Source organism: Bubalus bubalis, chromosome 15, assembly GCF_019923935.1.
Source record: "Bubalus bubalis isolate 160015118507 breed Murrah chromosome 15, NDDB_SH_1, whole genome shotgun sequence".
Classification (NCBI taxonomy): Eukaryota; Metazoa; Chordata; class Mammalia; order Artiodactyla; family Bovidae; genus Bubalus; species Bubalus bubalis.
Genome location: NC_059171.1, coordinates 17,090,747 through 17,113,258, shown reverse-complemented (window position 1 = coordinate 17,113,258; position 22,512 = coordinate 17,090,747). Strand labels below are relative to the sequence as shown.

Here is a 22,512-nt window from a genome sequence, read left to right as displayed (position 1 = left end):
CTTTAATGTACATGTGACACTCACAAGTTAAATTAACAGTGGATTTTTATTATTTGTTCTCAAAAAAATTATCTGCTCACACACCTGAGAAAGTATCTAGGTAAGCAGTAAACCAAAACGATGACCACAAATCTCAGAACAGCAATTTCCTACAGTGAGGGAAGGAGAAGACTTGATGGAAGAGGAACATACAGGGTGCTTGCAATGTTGACATCTCCTGTTACTCAACTCATGTGGGAAACACACAGGTGCTTATATTTCTTTGCTATTCTGTACACAAACGTACAGAACTTTTCTGTTCGTATGTTATGATCTAACATTTTGTTTAAAAAGTTAAAAGATTATACAACAATGCATATTATTCGCAGGAATGAAGTAAATGAAAAATTCAAAAGTTAACAAACTACCAGCATGTCAGTCAGAAAATAAATATGCATCCTAAGTAAATATAAAATCATGTGTCAATCTTTTAAAAACTTTAGAAACAAATACATACAAATAACAAAATTTTCAGTGTGAGGTTTCCTTTACTTGAAAGGCAGACTACTTCAAACTTCACCTGCTCAGAAAATACCAAAGACACAGCACCTGCAGAAGACACCACACTAAACAAGAAGAAACCTACCAGCTTACTTTTGACAACTACAATACAATTAAAATTTGCCAAGCTCTTAGAACAGAGACTTTGGAATTGCACTTTCATATACAATTATCCCTTGCTTTTCAAAAGTTAGCTTTAGGCCATTTTTCTTTTACAGAAGTTCTACATTAATACCTGTTCCCCTAATCAAAAGAAATCTGAAGATAATTTTTACTTTTATATAAGAAGGTGAAAATAGCATTCACCATTTGTCTCTCAGCAAAGCATTTCACAGGCAGCCCCAGCATGGAGAGGGGGCTCCAGCAAGCTCCTTCCCCAGGAACTACATTCAGAATCTCAGTATCAAGCTGCCATAGCTGTGAACTCTGTCTGTTGAGTATCTGAGCTTTATCTCCGTTTATTTCGTGCATCCATTAACAAGGTCTGCACTAAGGTAACTGCTTCTTCATTTTATACCATTTTGGATTACCAGCAGTTTCATACCAACGCTGTAGTGGAGAACCTGAAACATCTCTACCAATGTCCATGGGTACCTCAAAACACATCCTTTCCTCCAAAAATCTTCCTTTTTTGTCTCTATCTTCTGTAATGATTATCACTGTCTACCAAGTAACTCAAGACCAAAACTGGGTCGACTATTTGAATTTTATTTTTAAATAAAGCAATGCGAAGGCAGTGAGGATTTTAAGCACAGAATTAAACCAGTCTGATTGCAGTATGGATCACAGGAGGGCAAGAGTGGAAAGAGAAAGCCAGTGAAAAAGCTACTAGAATCTAGAGATGATAAAAGAATGGATGAGAGCATTAATGGTAGGACTTAAGAAAAGATAGATTCAAGAGAGAGTCTATAGAGAAGATGTGATGAAATGTTCTGAAGGGTTAGATGTTAGGAGAGAGAGTGTGATGTGGATGATTCTCCGATTTCTGGCTTGCACAGCTAAAAGAGAGCAAGTAAAAATATTCCAATAAGAAAACCATGAAAATGGGTTTCCCAGGTGGTGCACTGGTAAAGAATCTGCCTGCCAATGCAGGGGACACAAGAGATGTGGATTCAATCCCTGGGTCGGGATGGTCTCCTGGAGTAGGAAATGGTAACCCACTCCAGTATTCTTGACTGGAAAGTTCCACGGACAGAGCCTGGAGGGCTACAATCCATATGGTCACAAAGAGTCAGGCACGACTGAGCATACAAGAGCAACAGAATCATGAAATAGGGGAAAAGTAGTAGGTGGGTATGTGTGTGTACGTTAGTCACTCAATCATGTCCACCTTGTGATCCCATTGACTGTGGCTATGAGAGTATCAAGGATTCAATTTTGACATTCAATTCTGAGATATTTATGAGACACAGAAGTGAAAGTGTCAATTGTGCATGGCATATATTTAATTCTACATTTTAAAGAGTAAGTATGGACCAAAAATACAAATATGGGCTTCAACAACATATAGAAGGTACCCAAATACATGAAAAAGAAAAGATTACTTCAGGAAGAGTTTAGGGAAAGAAGTGAATCCAAGATTTGACCAATGAGAACACCAACATTTAGAAATCCATTTTGAAAAGAGGAAGCAGAAAATTACTGCTCTTGCCTTCTGTTTTCATCTAACAAAACTTAACAATCCTTCAAGATCAACTCCTCTGTGAAGTCGTCAACACCACAGACAAGGTAATCCCTTTCTCACTTGGACCTCTTTTAGCTGTCTGTTTATATTACTATCTCTAACATGCTATATTCAAATCATTTATTTAAGTGCATAAATACTATTTATTGCTTTCTTGAGAAATGCCTTGTTCTTCTTTGCATCCATAATACCTAATTTATTATCTAACACAAAGAGATCATGTATTAAAATATGAAAAATTAACAAAACATGGTGACCCTATTTCGACTAAGTTTTCAATATGAAAAAGAGTCAGAATAAAAAGCACAACACAGTATAGCTAAATTTCTGAAATCATTTGATTGTTAATATAATGAATGAAACATAATAAAATAAGACTGTGTCCTTAATTTCTAGAAAAATATATTTCTACTTTTGTTTGAAACAACAAGCTCCTTTTTTTTTTTTTTTTTTTTTTAATTTTATTTTATTTTTAAACTTTACATAACTGTATTAGATTTGCCAAATATCAAAATGAATCCGCCACAGGTATACATGTGTTCCCCATCCTGAACCCTCCTCCCTCCTCCCTCCCCATTCCATCCCTCTGGGTCGTCCCAGTGCAAGGCGCCCGATCTCGTCTGATCTCGGAAACAAGCTCCTTTTTTAATAAAAGGATCTATATAACCTCCAAAATGTATTTAAATACAGAAAAGGCAATGTTCATGCTCTTTGACAACATGAAATTTGATGTATCGGAATTTTTAATATGTGGTACATATTAAAAACTAATTCTAGTTAATAATACAAAATATAGTATTTTCAATCAGCACAAAGAAAGGACTAAAAATGTTAAGAATCTAAGAAAATTCTAACATGACATTAAATTATTCCCCAAAGTAACAAAAGATAACTCTGACGTTACAGAGTGCAATTAGTCAAGCAAAAGCAAACATAAAGGAAAGAAACCAGTACCTTTGCCAGTGGTGTTCTCCATTGTATACAGGTAATCCATGTAAAATGCCCCGAACCTTTGCATTCCAGCTATCTCAGTGTATGTCTCCTGCCAACAAAGCAAAGCGAACAGAACACACATTGTATAGCACAGACTACTGGGTTAAAAACCTGACAGGTCAAGAATCAGACATACATCCTTATGGAGAATATGTACCAACTCAAAAGATCACCAAAGCAGAAAGAAGAACAGAGGTTACCCAAAGAATTTACTTCTAAAAAAGGCAGTATTTACCTCTACTGTAGACCACACAAAAGGACATCTATAATTCTACTAGATAATTTCACCACTTAGTCAAAAATGTCTGGTTAATGAATACCTACCATGGAGTAGGGCAGTGTGGTCTTAACCTTTACCACCATCACAAAACAGTCTAATACATACTATCAAATAGAGTCAATCGTTAATATTTCAGTACACTTATATGAAACAGTTCAAACACTAAAAAATACTAAAATATCTTTAAATGTATGTTAATTATGCAGGTCAAAATTAAATTCTTTACTTTCAACTATAAAATTAAGTCTAGAAGCAGTGTAAATCACTAAGTCTATTACACTAATTTTTGGTACATTTTTTAAATTTTAAATTTATTCCATAAAACGTACATTAATATAATCTTACATGAAAAATTCAAATAAGACTAAGACAAACAAACAGTAAAATGTGAAATTATTCACATCTTTTCATTAATTCCATACTTCAAAAGTAACTGAAATGAAAAGAAATAATTCTACATCTTTCTGCCATGACTATTTTAACAGTAGGGAATGAATAAATAAACTAATAGATACAGAAGCTGTATAAATACATTCTAGATGTCTGAATGAACAATTAGCATTCAGAATAGATTACTGGGAAAGAAACATGGCAAGCACAAGTATTCCACCCCAGCACAACCTAGAATTCAGCTCAAAAATACATGCTCTGACCTTATGAGTAGCTGCATCCAAGATAAATTCTGCACGAGTACCATTATTTTCTGGGCTTCGGTAATCAAACAATGAATTTGTGAGGTATGTCAAACCTTTTATACTCAAATTTTCACCACAAAGGAAGAAACAGGCTTCCTGGAAATAAATGCAAAATTTTTGAACAGGAGGAAAATTGTTAAAGAAAATAAAACGTTGGTTTTGTAACACCAATTCAGTAGTCAACAGAAATTATTACAACTTGAAGTCCTGTAAAAAGACAAGGAATGCTGTCTTCATTTTCACTGCCTATTTTGGCAAAGAACATTTTAACAAACCAAAGAGGAACTCCAAGTAGTGCCATAAACAAGAAAGAAGAAACATTTATGAATTGGAAAGAATTTGGAACTACTGTCCAGGTGTTAAGTACTACCAACTTTCTCAATTCCCCTGAGCTCTATAATTTCTTACAGGGGAAAACAGTAAAGTTCCTCTCTGAAGCCAAAGATATATGCAGTCTCACAGATTTTTTTGGTATAGTTAAACACTTCAATAAGCACCTCATTATCCCTGCATTCTATCCAAAAAAAAAAAAAAAAAATGGAGAAACAGGGAGATTTTGACTTACGGTTTCACTTCTATTCATATTCTCTTCAAAATCTTTAACACCCATAATTCCTTTAAGGCACATGGCTCTGCAACCTACAAAACCAACCTGGCAATCAAAGAAAGGCTCTCCCATCATAAGGGCCTATAGAAGGAAAAGAAGGATTATGAACTTGGATTTCAACAAAAATGTTACAGGCTTTCCTTGTAGAATTTCTAAATCAGCTGAGACATCTTTAGGATTATGACCTTTCCAAATTTATTCTCCTCAGATTACAAACCCTATTTAAAAAAGAAGCATCTAATTTGTCTCTGTATCCTGAAACCTTTGTATCCTCAATGACTGGCACTTGAAGAACATTAATCCACACATACATATGAGCACACACAAGTCAAATGAAAGAATGAAAGAATAAGCTAATGTTGCATATTCCAGTAAAATCTTCAGTAAAGAATATTTTTTTCAGTCAATACTACTGAACACCAAAATAGAAATACAAAGCTATAATTTTAAATATATAATTTATGACTTTAAAAACCCTGTATTTATTAAATATTAACCTTAAAGACCATTCCAAAGATTTCTGAAAGTACATTCAATGTTGATGGATTACCTCAACTGTAGTTCCTTCTTGTTCCCAACATAATACTTCTTTAGATTTTACTTTTTGAGGGCTGTAGTAACTACTCTCGGCTTGCATTTCAGTAAGCTATGAAACAATATAAGAATATTAAGTAAGTCAAATTAGTATTAAATGGCAATAAACTGTCATTATTATGATGAATTGATGGAAACAAGGCCAATTTTAAGATTCGGGAAATTTAATTATTAAGCAGGAAAACAGGTGCAACAAAAACAGCTGTAACAGATTATCCATGGTATAAAGAAAGGTTGAATATGCTAGTCTAGTAAGATCATACAGAGAATATAAATACTTTACTTTTACTTTTATTTAACTCCTTTTTGTTAATAATATTGCTTAAAAAGGCAAAAGCTATGTAGCTATAATAGTTCCATACTCATAAAATGGTTCATATATTCTGTGAAAATTTTATGGGTATTTTAACCTCATTCTATCTTTACTAATTTATTCAATCAGCTTTAGTTCAATCATTTCTAAGATTTCTACCAATCTGCACTTTCAAAGAAAGCTGTGAAGAAACACAGATTCAACAAAACTTTTTTAGTTCTAAGAGAGAAACAGATCCAAGTGCTTTACTTTCAAAGTATGTAATCTCATGGTATGTGCCACAGACTCATTCAAGCATGCAAATACTTACTGAGTGTCTGCTCCATAACAAGGATTAACCTAGATGCTAACAAAACTATATATATATATATATATATATGTATGTATGTATATGCGCGCTCACTTCCCTGAAACTCACCGCATATATTATTTCTACATACTCAAAAATTACATAATTGAAATTATTATTAAAAGAAACTTTCTAAATGCCATGTGGTACCCTGCTTTGTATCAGGTTACAAAAAAAGTCATGAAATTAAAGTCTGTAACTTAACAGTAATGCACCAACACAGGCTTCCTAGTTTTGACAAATGTACTGTGATAGTGTCAGATATTAATAATACAGAAAACTGGGTAAGAAATGTATGTGAACTTTCTGTACTAAGCACCTTTGAATTTTCCTATATATCTAAAATTATTCCAAAATAAAGATGTTACTTAAAAAAAACAAAGGTATTCTGCTCATGTTTACTAATAATTCATGCTTACTAATGACTAATAAAGTCACCTTTATTCTTATGAAATGGATATATTCTTTGAACTTAAATGCAAAATCAAAGATAACATTTTTAAAAATTACCTTTGTGTCATATCGAACTTACTGAACTGAAAAGCTACAATTCTAAGCATGATAACCTCTTGATAACCTTAGGAATCAAAAAATTATTCTCAAATTTTACAACAATAAGTTTTTATATAAGGCTTTATTTCTTGGATGCTCCTAGAACTGGTATACACAATGCTGCTGTTTCAAAGTACAGTTCTATAATCTAAAATGCTTAAGTAAAATTGAATATTTCAGTTGATTGTCCTTTAGCTGTCTACAGTTATTGTAGCAAAAAAGCAATTAATTGATTAAAAGGACTCAAACATTACAAGAACAATTTTCAACATTACTTTTTAAATGCTATGTTTAATTTGGCATGATTTTTGTTGGATTGATATCAACTGTTCAGAATGCTAATGCAGAAACATGACCTTATTTTCTGACCAAACTATGAACCACAAATTAATTCCATACATTCTTCAAACCCTAGCTGAACAATGAATTCTAATGTTTTCCTCCTAAATATCAACATATTTCCCTTAGAGAAACAAAAGTGCTTTAAATTTAAGATATATTGACTAATGACAAATAACACCCAAAAAGTCTATAAAAGCTTTGTATATAAAATGCCTATTCTGACTGACTCGATTTAATACAATTCTTCTCATCAGTGAAGTTAACAGAAACATTACCAGAATAATTTCAAATTTAAAAGTAAACATATAAAAGTCACCAGAAAAGATAGTACTTTACTAGCAATCCTTGGCTTCACTCATAAACTTAAAATAAAAATAACTGCACTTGGATCATTTAAAACTGGCAAGACATCTAGCAACAATTTGCAAAAGTTGTTTTTTTGTTATATTTTTAAAGAGTTTGTTCTATCATTTTTATTTTTTTCAGATTGGCCCATATCCTTTTAATTTAAACAAAGCTAAATCAGAGAATTTCAGATGCAAAATTTGCTTCATAAAATTCAGAAATAATAAACAATAGTGTTAAAATAGTAGAGGTAACATTTACATTATTTATCATTTCTTTCCCAAACTATCCCCCTTCAAAAAAAAAAAATCTTTTAAATTAATCAAGCCATGACTAAACTTCTGTTGAAACTTATTCTCTACATTTTTGAGCTCTGTCAAATGAGAAAATATGGAATAGTTTTAATTAGAAAAATCATCAAACACTACTTATTTTAAAGTATATTTAATCTACCATCTGCTAGAGTTATAAATTATACAGCTTTACTACTAACTGAAAAAGTGTATTTCAAGCTGTTAAACAATCTAAGGTAAATTTAAAACTTCAGAGCAGAAATGATTTTTCATTGCTATATTTCTAGTATCTAACAGTTGCCTGGAACAGTATGTGTAATACTACTTCTACAGGCTAGATACATAAGTTTATCTTTTTCAGAAAAGTGCATCCATAGGAAAAAAAAATCCACAAAGACAAATAAAATCAAAGAAAAATAATCTAAAAGAGAGTCCAAAAATTTAGAAAAATGCTAAGTTAAGATAAGCAGATGGGTAGATGGATAGATGCTGCTGCTGCTAAGATGACTATGTACCAATGCTGACGATGAACTAGACAATTTCCAAGAGCTAGAGATACAACTAGTCTTTTTTTAAGTTACTACTTACTAAGTTTTGTGTCCTATCAAAAAAGAACAGCCACTATTTTCTGAAAAGACTAGTATTCCTTCATCTGTCTAATGGACATTAAAGTTGTTTCCATTTTCTTGCCATTGTAAACAGTGCTTTTATGAAGATTAATGTACATCTACTTGTTTGAGTTCAAACAAAGATTTTTCTTATCTACTTTGACAAAAGTTAAAAAGAACTCAATTCTTTTTACTATATAGCTAGGAGTATAATTGTTTGGTCATTGATAATTCTTCATTTAACCTTTTGAGGAACTGCCAATTCTCCACGGTGACTGCACCATGTTACATTTCCACCAGTCTTCCCATTTGTTCTAAATTAACAGAAATGGTATGGACCTAACAGAAGCAGAAGATATTAAGAAGAGCTGGCAAGAATACATAGAAGAACTGTACAAAAAAGATCTTCACGACCCAGATAATCATGATGGTGTGATCACTGACCTAGAGCCAGACATCCTAGAATGTGACATCGAGTGGGCCTTAGAAAGCATCACTATGAGCAAAGCTAGTGGAGGTGATGGAATTCCAGTTGAGCTATTCCAAATCCTGAAAGATGATGCTGTGAAAGTGCTGCCCTCAATATGCCAGCAAATTTGGAAAACTCAGCAGTGGCCACAGGACTGGAAAAGGTCAGTTTTCATTCCAATCCCAAAGAAAGGCAATGCCAAAGAATGCTCAAACTACCACACAATTGCACTCATCTCACACGCTAGTAAAGTAATGCTCAAAATTCCCCAAGCCAGGCTTCAGCAATATGTGAACCGTGAACTTCCAGATGTTCAAGCTGGTTTTAGAAAAGGCAGAGGAACCAGAGATCAAATTGCCAACATCCGCTGGATCATGGAAAAAGCAAGGGAGTTCCAGAAAACATCTATTTCTGCTTTATTGATTATGCCAAAGCCTTTGACTGTGTGGATCACAATAAACTGTGGAAAATTCTGAAAGAGATGGGAATACCAGACCACCTGATCTGCCTCTTGAGAAATCTGTATGCAGGTCAGGAAGCAACAGTTAGAACTGGACATAGAACAACAGACTGGTTCCAAATAGGAAAAGGAGCTCGTCAAGGCTGTATATTGTCACCCTGCTTATTTAACTTATATGCAGAGTACATCATGAAAAACGCTGGAATGGAAGAAACACAAACTGGAATCAAGATTGCTGGAAGAAATATCAATAACCTCAGATATGCAGATGACACCACCCTTATGGCAGAAAGTGAAGAGGAACTCAAAAGCCTCTTGATGAAAGTGAAAGTGGAGAGTGAAAAAGTGGGCTTAAAGCTCAACACTCAGAAAATGAAGATCATGGCATCCGGTCGCATCACTTCATGGGAAATAGATGGGGAAACAGTGGAAACAGTGTCAGACTTTATTTTTCTGGGCTCCAAAATCACTACAGATGGTAACTGCAGCCATGAAATTAAAAGACGCTTACTCCTTGGAAGGAAAGTTATGACCAATCTAGACAGCATATTCAAAAGCAGAGACATTACTTTGCCAACAAAGGTCCGTCTAGTCAAGGCTATGGTTTTTCCTGTGGTCATGTATGGATGTGAGAGTTGGACTGTGAAGAAGGCTGAACGCCAAAGAATTGATGCTTTTGAACTGTGGTGTTGGAGAAGACTCTTGAGAGTCCCTTGGACTGCAAGGAGATCCAACCAGTCCATTCTGAAGGAGATCAGCCCTGGGATTTCTTTGGAAGAAATGATGCTAAAGTGAAACTCCAGTACTTTGGCCACCTCATGCGAAGAGTTGACTCATTGGAAAAGACTCTGATGCTGGGAGGGATTGGGGCCAAGAGGAGAAGGGGACGACAGAGGATGCGATGGCTGGATGGCATCACTGACTTGATGGACGTTGAGTCTCAGTGAACTCCAGGAGTTGGTGATGGACAGGGAGGCCTGGCGTGCTGCGATTCATGTGGTCGCAAAGTCGGACACGACTGAGCGACTGATCTGATCTGATGATTCCACCAGTGTCAAATCACTGTTCTGGTCAAATCACCAATAATTCCCACAGTGACAAATCTAATGAATTCATTCTCACAGATGACTTAGTCAGACCATTATAAAACATTTATGACACTTCGCTTCCAGACAGGCACTGTATTGGTTTTCCATCTACATCACTAGTCACCAATTTTCCAAATCCTTCCCTGACTAGTCAAAAGCCAAACTCCTGAAATTCATCACAAACCTAACACTCTTATGTGCATATGTTCAGTGGCTTGTAACTCTGTGGGACCCTATGGACTGGCACCCACTAAGCACCTCTGTCCATGGGATTTTAAAGGCAAGAATACTGGAGCAGGTTGCCATTTCTTCCTCCAGGGGATCTTCCCAACCCAGGGATCAAACTCCTGTCTTCTTTGTCTCTTGCATTTGGCAGGTGGATTCTTTACCACTGAGCCACCCGGGAAGCCATTTCTCTCACAGTACTCTTCAGGTCAGAAAATGTGAACTCAACCCTTCCAGTTGCTCAGGAGTCATCCTTGGATCCTCTATTTCCTTTACATCAGCCAATAAAATCTAACAGGAAGTCCTGCATTCTTGACCTTCCAAACAATTGAAATCCAAAATTCAATTCCTTTTCACACTTTCACCTGCTATCACCCTAGTCCAAGACATCATCATCATCATCTTGTTTGAAAATTGCAATCCTCTCTGATCTCCTTACTGCTGCTTTTGCCCCCTTATAACCTATTCTCAACACAGAGATGTAATTCAGATTATCCTAGAATTACTACGCTAAAAATTGTCCAAACCGTATCTCATCCAAGGTTAATGACAAAGTCCCTAAAGTGACCTACAAGGCTGGACAATTTATGGGCCTCCCCCAGGGCCATAAGTTCTTTGACATGATTTTGTACTATTTACATGTTAACTCACTGTGCTCTGGCCCCACTGCCTCCTTGCTGTTCCTTGAAATTTGGGGGCCTCTGTATTTGCTATTCCTAGAATATTCATTCTTATGTGTCTGCAAAGCTTCCTTTTTCGCAATTCTATACTAAATACCCACTTCCCATTAAGGCTTTCCCTGATCATTCTATTTATTTATTTATTTACTTACTAGAGTATAGTTGATTTACAATGCTGTGTTAGTTTCTCCTGTACAGCAAAGTGAGTCAGTTACACATATACATACATGTATTCTTTTTAGATGCTATTCCCATATAGGTCATTAAGAGTCCTGAACAGTTTCCAGTGCTACACAGTAGGATACCATTAGTTTATCTGTTTTGTAAGTAATAGTGCATGGGCTTCCCTGGTGACTCAGACGGTGAAGAATCCACCTGTAATGTAGAAGACCAGGGTTGGGAAGATGCCCTGGAGGAGGACATGGCTACTCACTCCAGCATTCTTGCCTGGAGAATCCCCATGGACAGAGGAGCCTGGTGGGCTATAGTCCACGGAGTCACAAAAAGTCAGACATGATTAAGCACACAGTGTTTATATCAATCCCAATTTCCCAATTTATCCCTTCCTTACTCTTCCCCCCTTGGTAACCACAAGTTTGTTTTTTGAACATTTTGAGTCAATCTCTGTGTTGTAAATATGTTCATCTGTACCACTTTTTAAGATTTCACACATAAGCAATATCACAATATTGTTCTTTCTGACTTACATCATTCAGTATGAAACCTCATCACCTTCTTATAAACTACACAATTTCCTCCCATTTAGTGGAAGCATTCACTATTACTCTTTCCTTCTATTTTTTTCTACATAACCCTCATCATCAAGGGGAATATTATATATATTTTATTTGTTTTCACTAACAATTTAAATTTTAAGGCAGAGGGATTTACATCTAATCTGTTCACTGTGAATCTCCAGAGGCAAAACAATGCCTGGTACGTACATGGCATTAATGTAAGTTTGTTGAATGAATTAGATACTATTCAGGAACACTGTATGTGTGATACTAAAAAGGTCCATCTAGTCAAGGCTGTGGTTTTTCCAGTGGTCATGTATGGACGTGAGACTTGGACTATATAAAGAAAGCTGAGCGCTGAAGAACTGATGCTTTTGAACTGTGGTGTTGGAGAAGACTCTTGAGAGTCCCTTGGACTGCAAGGAGATCCAACCAGTCCATCCTAAAGGAGATCAGTCCTGGGTGTTCATTGGAAGGACTGATGTTGAAGCTGAAACTCCAATACTTTGGCCACCTGATGCGGAGAGCTGACTCATTTGAAAAGACCCTGGGAAAAACTGAGGGCAGCAAGATCTAGATAATTTAAAAAAAGGACTCTTAAAGGGAAAAAGAGAGCTGAGCAAAGAGAGAAACTATATAAACAACTCTATATATGTTTCTAGAAAATGGTACAAATGAATCTATCTGCAGGGCAGAAACAGAGATGCAGACATGGAGAACAGATGTGGACATGGGGGGGACAGGGAAGGTAAGGGTAGGGCAAATTGAGAGTAGCACTAACATATATACATATATAGGGACTTCACTGTAGCTCAGATGGTAAAGAATCTGCTGCAATGCAGAAGACCTGAGTTCAATCTCTCGGTCGGAAAGATCCCCTAGAGAAGGAAATAGCAACCAACTTTAGTATTCTTGCCTGGAGAATCCCATGGACAGAGGAGGCTGGTGGGCTACAGTCTATGGGGTAGCAAAGAGTTGGACACATAAGCGATTAACACATATACGTGCATAAAACAGGTAGCTAGTGGGAAGCTGCAATATATCACGGTGAGTTCAGCTCAATGCTGTGTGCTAACCGAGAGGGGTGGAATTAAAGGAGGGGAGGGAGGCTTAAGAGGGAGGGCATATATACATACATATAGCTGATTTCACCTTTTTGTATAGCAGAAACACAACATTGTAAAGCAATTATATTCCAACAATTCAAAAAAGTAAAACAAGAAAAAAAATTGCAATGAAAGACAACACAGAGATGAAACAGTAGCTGGAGGGATACATGAAGTATTGGGAGATTTTCTCATGTGCATTTCTTTTTTTAACGGAAACACTATGACATCTTTGTATGCCAAATGAAATATTCATAGGGAAAGAAAAACTTTCTTTAACGCTATTAAAAAAGCAAAGTGGAGAGGGCCTTAAGACGACAAAAAGAGACCAAAGTTCAGAGATTTCAGATGAGGGGACATATAATTTTATGAAGTAAAGATAGTTAGACTCCATCACACATCTAGTAAATGTAAAATAACCTAGATTCTTACTAGAAGTCAAAATTTAGGCATTAAAGTTGAGAGATAAACATTAAAAAAAAAAAAGGAAACCTACTTTGAAAGTCACAGTTGCCTTTGTACAATAAAATCCTATAGAAACAATAGGATCCTTCAAAGTCTGTGTTTTTTGTTGATGTGTAGTTGATGTAGGATCATTCCCAAGGTAGTCTTCCTCGGCATCATCATAATTCACAATGGCAGGGACAAATGACCAGGCCCATGATACCCATCCCTGTGGCTGGTCGTCCTCTTGCTGTGAATACAGCTCTTGGCCTTTGTACTGAGCAGGATACTGCATATCTATTCGTGTTTCATCTTCAGCACCTATCAACGTAAAGTTGTATTAAATAAATCAAGAGAATTAAAACAAAAGAACAATTAGGAATTTAAATTATATAAAAATGTTTCTCACACGTGATTCTGTCTACATATAAAGCATGAACAAATCATATACTGGTTATTATTATTTGAAACCAATAATTTAGCATTACCACTTTCAAGTTTCTATACATTATACTGAATCAATCTCCTTTAATACTACACAGTATTATACCGTAATTTATTATATACTTTTGATAAATTTTGATAAATTCAAAGAATAACTTCACTCTTTAGGGCTTCATTCATTAATTTAAACAACAACAACATAAAACTTACCTCCCAAAAATAAAGCTAAGGTTCTGAAAAAATGACTGTTTTCAGAAACATCACAAAAATGAAAGAAGAGTTCTTGATTTCCTGATACATCCAAAAGAGAAAGAGAATGGCAAGTGTTCCTAGGCAGAATGTCTCCTCTCCCAAAAAAAGGATTATCCCAAGGATGAAAGTAAATGTTATGATGAAATTATTCTTAATATGATATTAAGAAAATAAAAGTTAATTATTTTCTTATTAGTGAATAACAGGCCACCTCATGCGAAGAGTTGACTCATTGGAAAAGACTGATGCTGGGAGGGATTGGGGACAGGAGAAGAAGGGGACGACAGAAGATGAGATGGCTGGATGGCATCACTGACTTGATGGACGTGAGTTTGAGTGAACTCCGGGAGATGATGATGGACAGGGAGGCCTGGCGTGCTGCGATTCATGGGGTCGCAAAGAGTCGGACACGACTGAGTGACTGAACTGAACTGAACTGAGAGCCAGTAATCCTGGAATGTGAAGTCAAGTGGGGCTTAGGAAGCATCACTACAAACAAAGCTAGTGGATATGATGGAATTCCAGGTGAGCTATTTCAAGTCCTAAAAGATGATGCTGTGAAAGTGCTGCATTCAATATGTCAGCAAATTTGGAAAACTCAGCAGTGGCCATAAGACTAGAAAATATCAGTTTTCATTCCAATCCCAAAGAAAGACAAGGCCAAAGAATGTTCAAACTACCACACAATTGCACTAATCTCACATGCCAGCAAAGTAATGCTCAAAATTCTCCAAGCCAGGCGCAACAGAGGTGAACTGTGAACTTCCAGATATTCAAGCTGGATTCAGAAAAGGCAGTGGAACCAGAGACAAAACTGCTAATATCCACTGGATCATCAAAAAAAGGAGTTCCCGAAAAACATCCACTTCTGCTTTATTGACTATACGAAAGCCTTTGTGTGGATCACATCAAACTGTGGAAAATTCTTCAAGAGATGGGAACACCAGACCACCTGACCTGCCTGCTGAGAAACCTGTTTGCAGGTCAAGAAGCTGCAGTTAGAACTGGACATGGAACAACAGACTGGTTCCAAATTGGGAAAGGAGGATGTCAAGGCTGTGTATTTTCACCCTGCTTATTCAACTTATATGCAGAATACATCATGTGAAATGCTGGGCTGGAAGAAGCACGAGCTGGAATCCAAACTGTCAGGAAAAATATCAATAACCTCAGATATGCAGATGACACCACCATTATGGCAGAAAGCGAAGAGGAACTAAAGAGGACCTTGATGCAAGTGAAAGAGGAGAGTGAAAAAGCTGGTTTAAAACACAACATTCAAAAAACTAAGATCATGGCATCTGGTCCCATCACTTCATGGGAAATAGAAGGGGAAACAGTGGAAACAGTGAGAGATTTTATTTTGGGGGGGGTCCAAAATCACTGCAGATGGTGACTGCAGCCATGAAATTAAAAGACGCTTGCTCTTTGAAAGAAAAGCTATGACCAACCTAGACAGCATATTAAAAAACAGAGACATTACTTTGCTGACAGTGGTCCCTGTATTCAGAGCTATGGTTTCTCCACTAGTGATGTATGAATGTGAGAGTTGGACCATAAAGAAGGCCGAAAGTCAAAGTATTGATGCTTTTGAACTGTGGTACTGAAGAAGACTCTTGAGAGTCCATTGGACTGCAAAGAGATCAAACCAGTCCAACCTAAAGGAAATCAGTCCTGAATATTCATTGGAAGGACTGATACTGAAGGTCCAATACTTTGGTCACCTGATGCAAAGAACCCACTCGTTGGAAAAGACTCTGATGCTGGGAAAGATTGAGGGCAGGAGAAGGGGGTGACAGAGGATGAGATGGTTGTAGAGGTTTATGACTGTATTGCTTTTCTTTTAACAAAAGCAAACTAAATCTGTTCTATAGTATTAGGTTAGGCCATGAACCACACTTCCTTTTAGGCTCATACTACTAAAAATAATCTCTAGGTGATGGTCTCCCATGGGCTTAAATGAAACACAGTAGAACAGTTTTTTTCTTCACTTAGTTTGTATTAGCTCTCTGTTTTCAAAATGTTGTTGAATCTAACATCATGAAGTTGGATGGTATCACTGACTCAATGGATATGAGTCTGAGCATGCTCCAAGAGTTGGTGATGGACAGGGAAACCTGGTGCTTTGCTGCAGTCCAGGGGGTCACAAAGAGTTGGACACAACTGAGCAACTGAACTGAATTAGTCAATAACATCTTTCTTATTCTACAGATGAAAAAATCATAGCAAAGAACTTTTATTTGGTTATAAATTGGCAAACTAAGGATTTAAATTCCAACTACTGTAACTTATTCTATCTTTTTAAAGATAAAATCCATCAAGGTACTTTAACATTATTCTAACAATACAAACAAAAGAGGCAGATCATCATGGAATTTAGGGGAGAAATTATTTTTAAACAAATTCATATTTGTATAAACAGCAACCAGCAGATTCACTCATCTACTCTTCACTGATAAATCTATAAATACACATACTCAATTAAACATCATCCTCATTCAGATTCACTTCTAGTTTTTCTGGCGAGAAAAACCTAACTTTTTTAATCCTTATGACGAGATTTTTGGAATATCACAGACTTTTAACACATGGCTATAGACACCAGTCCATTCTGAAGGAGATCAGCCCTGGGATTTCTCTGGAAGGAATGATGCGAAAGCTGAAACTCCAATACTTTGGCCACCTCATGCAAAGAGTTGCCTCAATGGAAAAGACTCTGATGCTGGGAAGGATTGGGGGCAGGAGGAGAAGGGGACAACAGAGGATGAGATGGCTGGATGGCATCACCGACTCAATGGACGTGAGTCTGAGTGAACTCCGGGAATTGGTGATGGACAGGGAGGCCTGGCGTGCTGCGATTCATGGAGTCGCAGAGAGTCGGACATGACTGAGCGACTGAAATGAACTGATAGACCTCTTTCAGCTGGGACAAAACTTGATAAATAATAACTAGAGTACCTAAAATATAGTACCAAGAGACATTAGTCATTTTACTTCAACATATATTAGAAAACTTATAATTTCAGAAAATGTTTTACATCATCTTCATATCTTGCTATTTAACCATAAATACCATATAAATTTCTACTGAGGAATAAATAAAGCTTATTATTAACTGTCCCTAATAAGATCTCAAATAGGTCATCATCACTGAATATCATCTTGGTAATAAAACAAAAAGTCAGGCCAGCTCAACCTAAGACCAGACTGGGTCCACAGAGCTGAACTCTGGACCTCTCTTATCAAAACCATTCAACAGAAGGAGTATCCCACTGCTTGCTCTTTTGAAGCAAAAGAAACATCACTCAGAGAAGTCTAAGAAATCAGTCACTATAATTTACACTTATTATTAACTAATCATGAAGAGAGGTTTTTTATGAAAGATGCTATTGAAGTTCCAAATCTTTGCTTACTCCTCTGTCAAAAAAATGAATTAGGACCTGGAGAAGAAAAAAGCATCTCTTTGATCTCTGGTCAGAATTTCTTAAAATATTCTTTTCCTTTGAAATGGTGCATCTTAACATGGGACCCTTTGGCAGAATTCAGGAATTTCATAACTTTCAATGAAAAAAAATATATTCAGTACTAAAATAAAATGAAGCATTCTTCTAATTATGAATGCAGGTAACAAATCACAGTTACACCACTAGTACCTTCAACTCTAAAACCTAAAGAAATCATAAATATATCAAATAGCATGAAGCCACCTCAAAACACTTTACACATGTCAGTACTTTGAAACTATAATAGGTATTCGACTTTCTGCTCTACTTCACTGTTCAACATGTTAATACTGAAGCACATATTAAAAAACAACAAAAAGACAAAATACAGGAAGTAACAGTTTTCACACACTGGACTTCAGACAGTAAGTTCTGAGAGAAGAGAAACAACAGAATTGAGTTTGACTGGCCCGGCTTACTGTCTGGAATGGGTTTCTAAACTACAATAAGAAAGAGGGAATCCAAGTAGAGCTCAGAGTCTCACAGATGAGAAAACAGACTACTGAGTGTAGGTACACTAAGGTGCATAGAATTTGCAAAACAGATCACCCAACAAGAGGACCTGCTCAGAGAGAGCGAGCTCCTGAGCCTGCAGAGGGCCCCACTCCAGTCTTCACCTGAGTATTCATCAGATTCATATCAGGAAACCAAGGCCTTTAAAAGAACAACCAGAAAGGGGCAAAGAAAATACTCCCCAAGGCTTACAACTGGGAATAGTCTGTTTTCCTACCACCAAGAAAGAGAAAAGATCTAATTCACAGAAGACCACGTACAGTACTCAAAGGGGTAATTATCTCAGTAGTGGAATAAAATTGGGCTTAAGCTAATGGCTGCTAAAGGTTTTAGACCCCATCTAAAAACGTTTAAGGCAAGACAACTGAATTAAATTGCTTCCAAATAACTTAAAATGTTTTCTAGAATACAATATATCCAGCACCCAACAAAATAAAATTCACAATGTGTGGCATCCAATTATCAGATGTGCAAAGAAGCAGGAGGATATCACAATGAGGAAAACTAAAAGTTAGTCCACAGAAAAAGACCTGGCAATAACATATTTCATAGCATTAGTAAACAAAAATATTAAGACAGCTATCTGAATAAAATGATATTCAAAAAAAGCACATTATTTTTAATAATCCCAACTGAACCTCTAGAGATGAAAAATACACTATCTGAAATGAAACATAAAGTAGATGGGATTAATAGCAGATAAGCTACAGAAGACTAGTTATCTTGAACAGAAATACAGACTATCAAAAGTGAAACCAGAAAATGAAAGGGAAAAGAAAAACATTATGAACAGAACATCAGAGAGCTCTGTGGAACTTCAAGCAGCACAATATATGTTATTCGAGTCCCCAAAGGAAGAGAAAGGGGAAATGAAAAAGATATTTGAAATAATGCCCCCAATTTTTCTAACTATATCTGAAAACTATAAACTCACAGATGAAAAAACCTTAATGTACTCCAAGTACAAATAACATGAAGAAAGGACATGAAGACATGAAAATCAAGGTACTTAAAACTTTCCAAGAAAAGGTTCACTGGCTTTACCAGTTTGTCAAAAGAATCCATAACATGCACAATAGAAGGTTAAGAATTTCTGCTTTAGACAGCTGGGGAAAAAAAACAATTCAGATGTGTTTGGAAGCAAGCAACCTTTTTCTTTACAAAAAAAAAAAGAGCAAACCTAATCATCTTCTTAGAATACATAAAGGAATAGTCATAAAGTTTTGAAAACTGCATTCAATCAAAATTTAAACTGCTCAAGAAACACCTATTAAAAAATGAATTAGGTAAGTCAGAGACCAGCAAAAAAATATTCCCTAGGGGTATTTGACATGTATTGTCATTCTTGAATTCAAAATATACAAAGAACCATCCTTATACATAGCCAACTCACTTCGCTGGACAGCAGAAACTAACATAACACTGTAAATCAACTATACTTGAATAAAAAAGATTAAGGAAAAAAGTCACCAATCAGCAAGGAAACTCAAAAAAGTTTTACAAATAGGCAAATATTTTAAAAATGGCACAAAGTCAGATATATTAATTGTCAAAAATCACAGAAAAAAAGTTCAAAATAATTGATCAGATCAGATCAGATCAGTCGCTCAGTCGTGTCCGACTCTTTGCGACCCCATGAATCGCAGCACGCCAGGACTCCCTGTCCATCACCAACTCCCAGAGTTCACTCAGACTCACGTCCATCGAGTCAGTGATGCCATCCAGCCATCTCATCCTCTGTCGTCCCCTTCTTCTCCTGCCCCCAATCCCTCCCAGCATCAGAGTCTTTTCCAATGAGTCAACTCTTCGCATGAGGTGGCCAAAGTACTGGACTTTCAGCTTCAGTATCATTCCTTCCAAAGAAATCCCAGGGCTGATCTCCTTCAGAATGGACTGGTTGGATCTCCTTGCACTCCAAGGGACTCTCAAGAGTCTTCTCCAACACCACAGTTCAAAAGCATCAATTCTTCGGCACTCAGCCTTCTTCACAGTCCAACTCTCACATCCATACATGACCCCAGGAAAAACCATAGCCTTGACTAGACGAACCTTTGTTGGCAAAGTAATGTCTCTGCTTTTGAATATGCTATCTAGGTTGGTCATAACTTTCCTTCCAAGGAGTAAGCGTCTTTTAATTTCATGGCTGCAGTCACCATCTGTAGTGATTTTGGAGCCCAAAAAATAAAGTCTGACACTGTTTCCACTGTTTCCCTATCTATTTCCCATGAAGTGGTGAGACCGGATGCCATGATCTTCGTTTTCTGACTGTTGAGCTTTAAGCCAACTTTTTCACTCTCCACTTTCACTTTCATCAAGAGGCTTTTGAGTTCCTCTTCACTTTCTGCCATAACGGTGGTGTCATCTGCATATCTGAGGCTATTGATCTTTCTCCTGGCAATCTTGATTCCAGCCTGTGTTTCTTCCAGTCCAGCGTTTTTCATGATGTACTCTGCATATAAGTTAAATAAGCAGGGTGACAATATACAGCCTTGACGAGCTCCTTTTCCTATTTGGAACCAGTCTGTTGTTCCATGTCCAGTTCTAACTGTTGCTTCCTGACCTGCATACAAATTTCTCAAGAGGCAGAGCAGGTGGTCTGGTATTCCCATCTCTTTCAGAATTTTCCACAGTTTATTGTGATCCACACAGTCAAAGGCTTTGGCATAATCAATAAAGCAGAAATAGATGTTTTTCTGGAACTCCCTTGCTTTTTCCATGATTCAGCAGATGTTGGCAATTTGATCTCTGGTTCCTCTGCCTTTTCTAAAACCAGCTTGAACATCAGGAAGTTCATGGTTCACATATTGCTGAAGCCTGGCTTGGAGAATCTTGAGCATTACTTTACTAGCATGTGAGATGAGTGCAATTGTGCAGTAGTTGGAGCATTCTTTGGCATTGCCTTTCTTTGGGATTGGAATGAAAACTGACCTTTTCCAGTCCTGTGGCCACTGCTGAGTTTTCCAAATTTGCTGGCATATTGAGGGCAGCACTTTCACAGCATCATCTTTCAGGATTTAGAATAGCTCACTGGAATTCCATCACCTCCACTAGCTTTGTTCGTAGTGGTGCTTTCTAAGGCCCACTTGACTTCACAGTCTAGGATGTCTGGCTCTAGGTCAGTGATCACACCATTGTGATTATCTGGGTCATGAAGATCTTTTTTGTACAGTTCTTCTGTGTATTCTTGCCAGCTCTTCTTAATATCTTCTGCTTCTGTTAGGTCCCTACCATTTCTGTCCTTTATCGAGATCATCTTTGCATGAAATGTTCCTCAGGGAAGTGCAAATTAATACCACAATTAGCAACCACAACATATACATCAGAATGGCAAAAAGTGAAAAAGGACTGACAACAACAGATGTTGCCCAGGATGTGAAGCAATTAGCATACACTGTTGATGGGAATGTGAAGTAAAGTCGAAGTGAAGTGAAGTCGCTCAGTTGTGTCTGACTCTTTACGACCCCATGGACTGTAGCCTACCAGGCTCCGCCGTCCATGGGACTTTCCAGTCAAGAGTACTGGAGTGGGCTGCCATTTCCTTCTCCAGGGATCTTCCTGACTCAGGGATCAAACCCGGGTCTCCCACATTGCAGGCAGACGCTTTACCCTCTGAGCCATCAAGGATGGGAATGTAAAATGGCACAATTACTTTGGGGGAAAAGCCTGAAAATTTATTTTTTTAAAAAGTATGTAATAATTCTTCTGTTAGGTATTAAACCAAGAAAAACAATAGCTACATGTCTTCAAGAGACTTTCAGAAGAATGTTCAGGTCACCTTCACTTATGATAACCAAAACTGGAAATAACTCAAGCATTCATCAACAGGGTAATGTCTAAATAAACTATGTTACATTCATATGGCATAGTCATTCAATGTACTTAGCAATAAAAAGGAAACAAACACTGATATATATAACAATACAGATGAACCCCCAAATACAATGCTTTCAGAGCAGTGAAAATACTATGAATGATACCATAATGATGGATACATTTGTCCAAATCCACAGAATATACATCAGCAAGAGTGAACTTTAAACTACTGACTCTGGGTGATAATGATGTAGGTTCATCAGTTGTGATAAGTAGAGGGATGCTGATAATGGGGGAGGTTATGCATGTATGAGAGTGGGGATATATGGGAAATCTCTGTACCTACCCTTCAATTTTGTTGCAAATCTAAAATTGCTCAAAAAATTAAGTCTTAAAAAGTTTTTAAAAATGAAAAGTAAAAAAACAATATTATGCTTGAGGAAAGAATCCTTTCACAGGAGAATTTATACTGTATGTTTTCTATTTACATGAAATTCCAGAATCAGCAAAAACTAATGCATGGCTTCTTTCTTTTTTAGAGATTCAGAACAGGGTTTTCTTGAGTGGAAGGGGGAGCGGGCAG

At 36.7% G+C, this 22,512-nt stretch overlaps 1 protein-coding gene across 26 annotated transcripts in view; it reads right to left on the bottom strand.

Annotated features, from left to right (window-relative positions):
* The window catches only part of VPS13B (vacuolar protein sorting 13 homolog B), an 848,142-nt gene that overhangs the window by 731,682 nt on the left and 93,948 nt on the right, over positions 1-22,512 (bottom strand). For all 26 annotated transcript variants that reach the window (XM_044928327.2, XM_025264770.3, XM_025264772.3 and 23 more), the window contains 5 exons: positions 13,457-13,725; positions 5,350-5,445; positions 4,758-4,880; positions 4,151-4,288; positions 3,179-3,266 (listed from right to left, as the gene is read on the bottom strand). In XM_044928327.2, the coding sequence (XP_044784262.2) occupies positions 3,179-3,266; positions 4,151-4,288; positions 4,758-4,880; positions 5,350-5,445; positions 13,457-13,725 (714 nt within the window). The remainder of the gene's footprint in view (positions 1-3,178; positions 3,267-4,150; positions 4,289-4,757; positions 4,881-5,349; positions 5,446-13,456; positions 13,726-22,512) is intronic.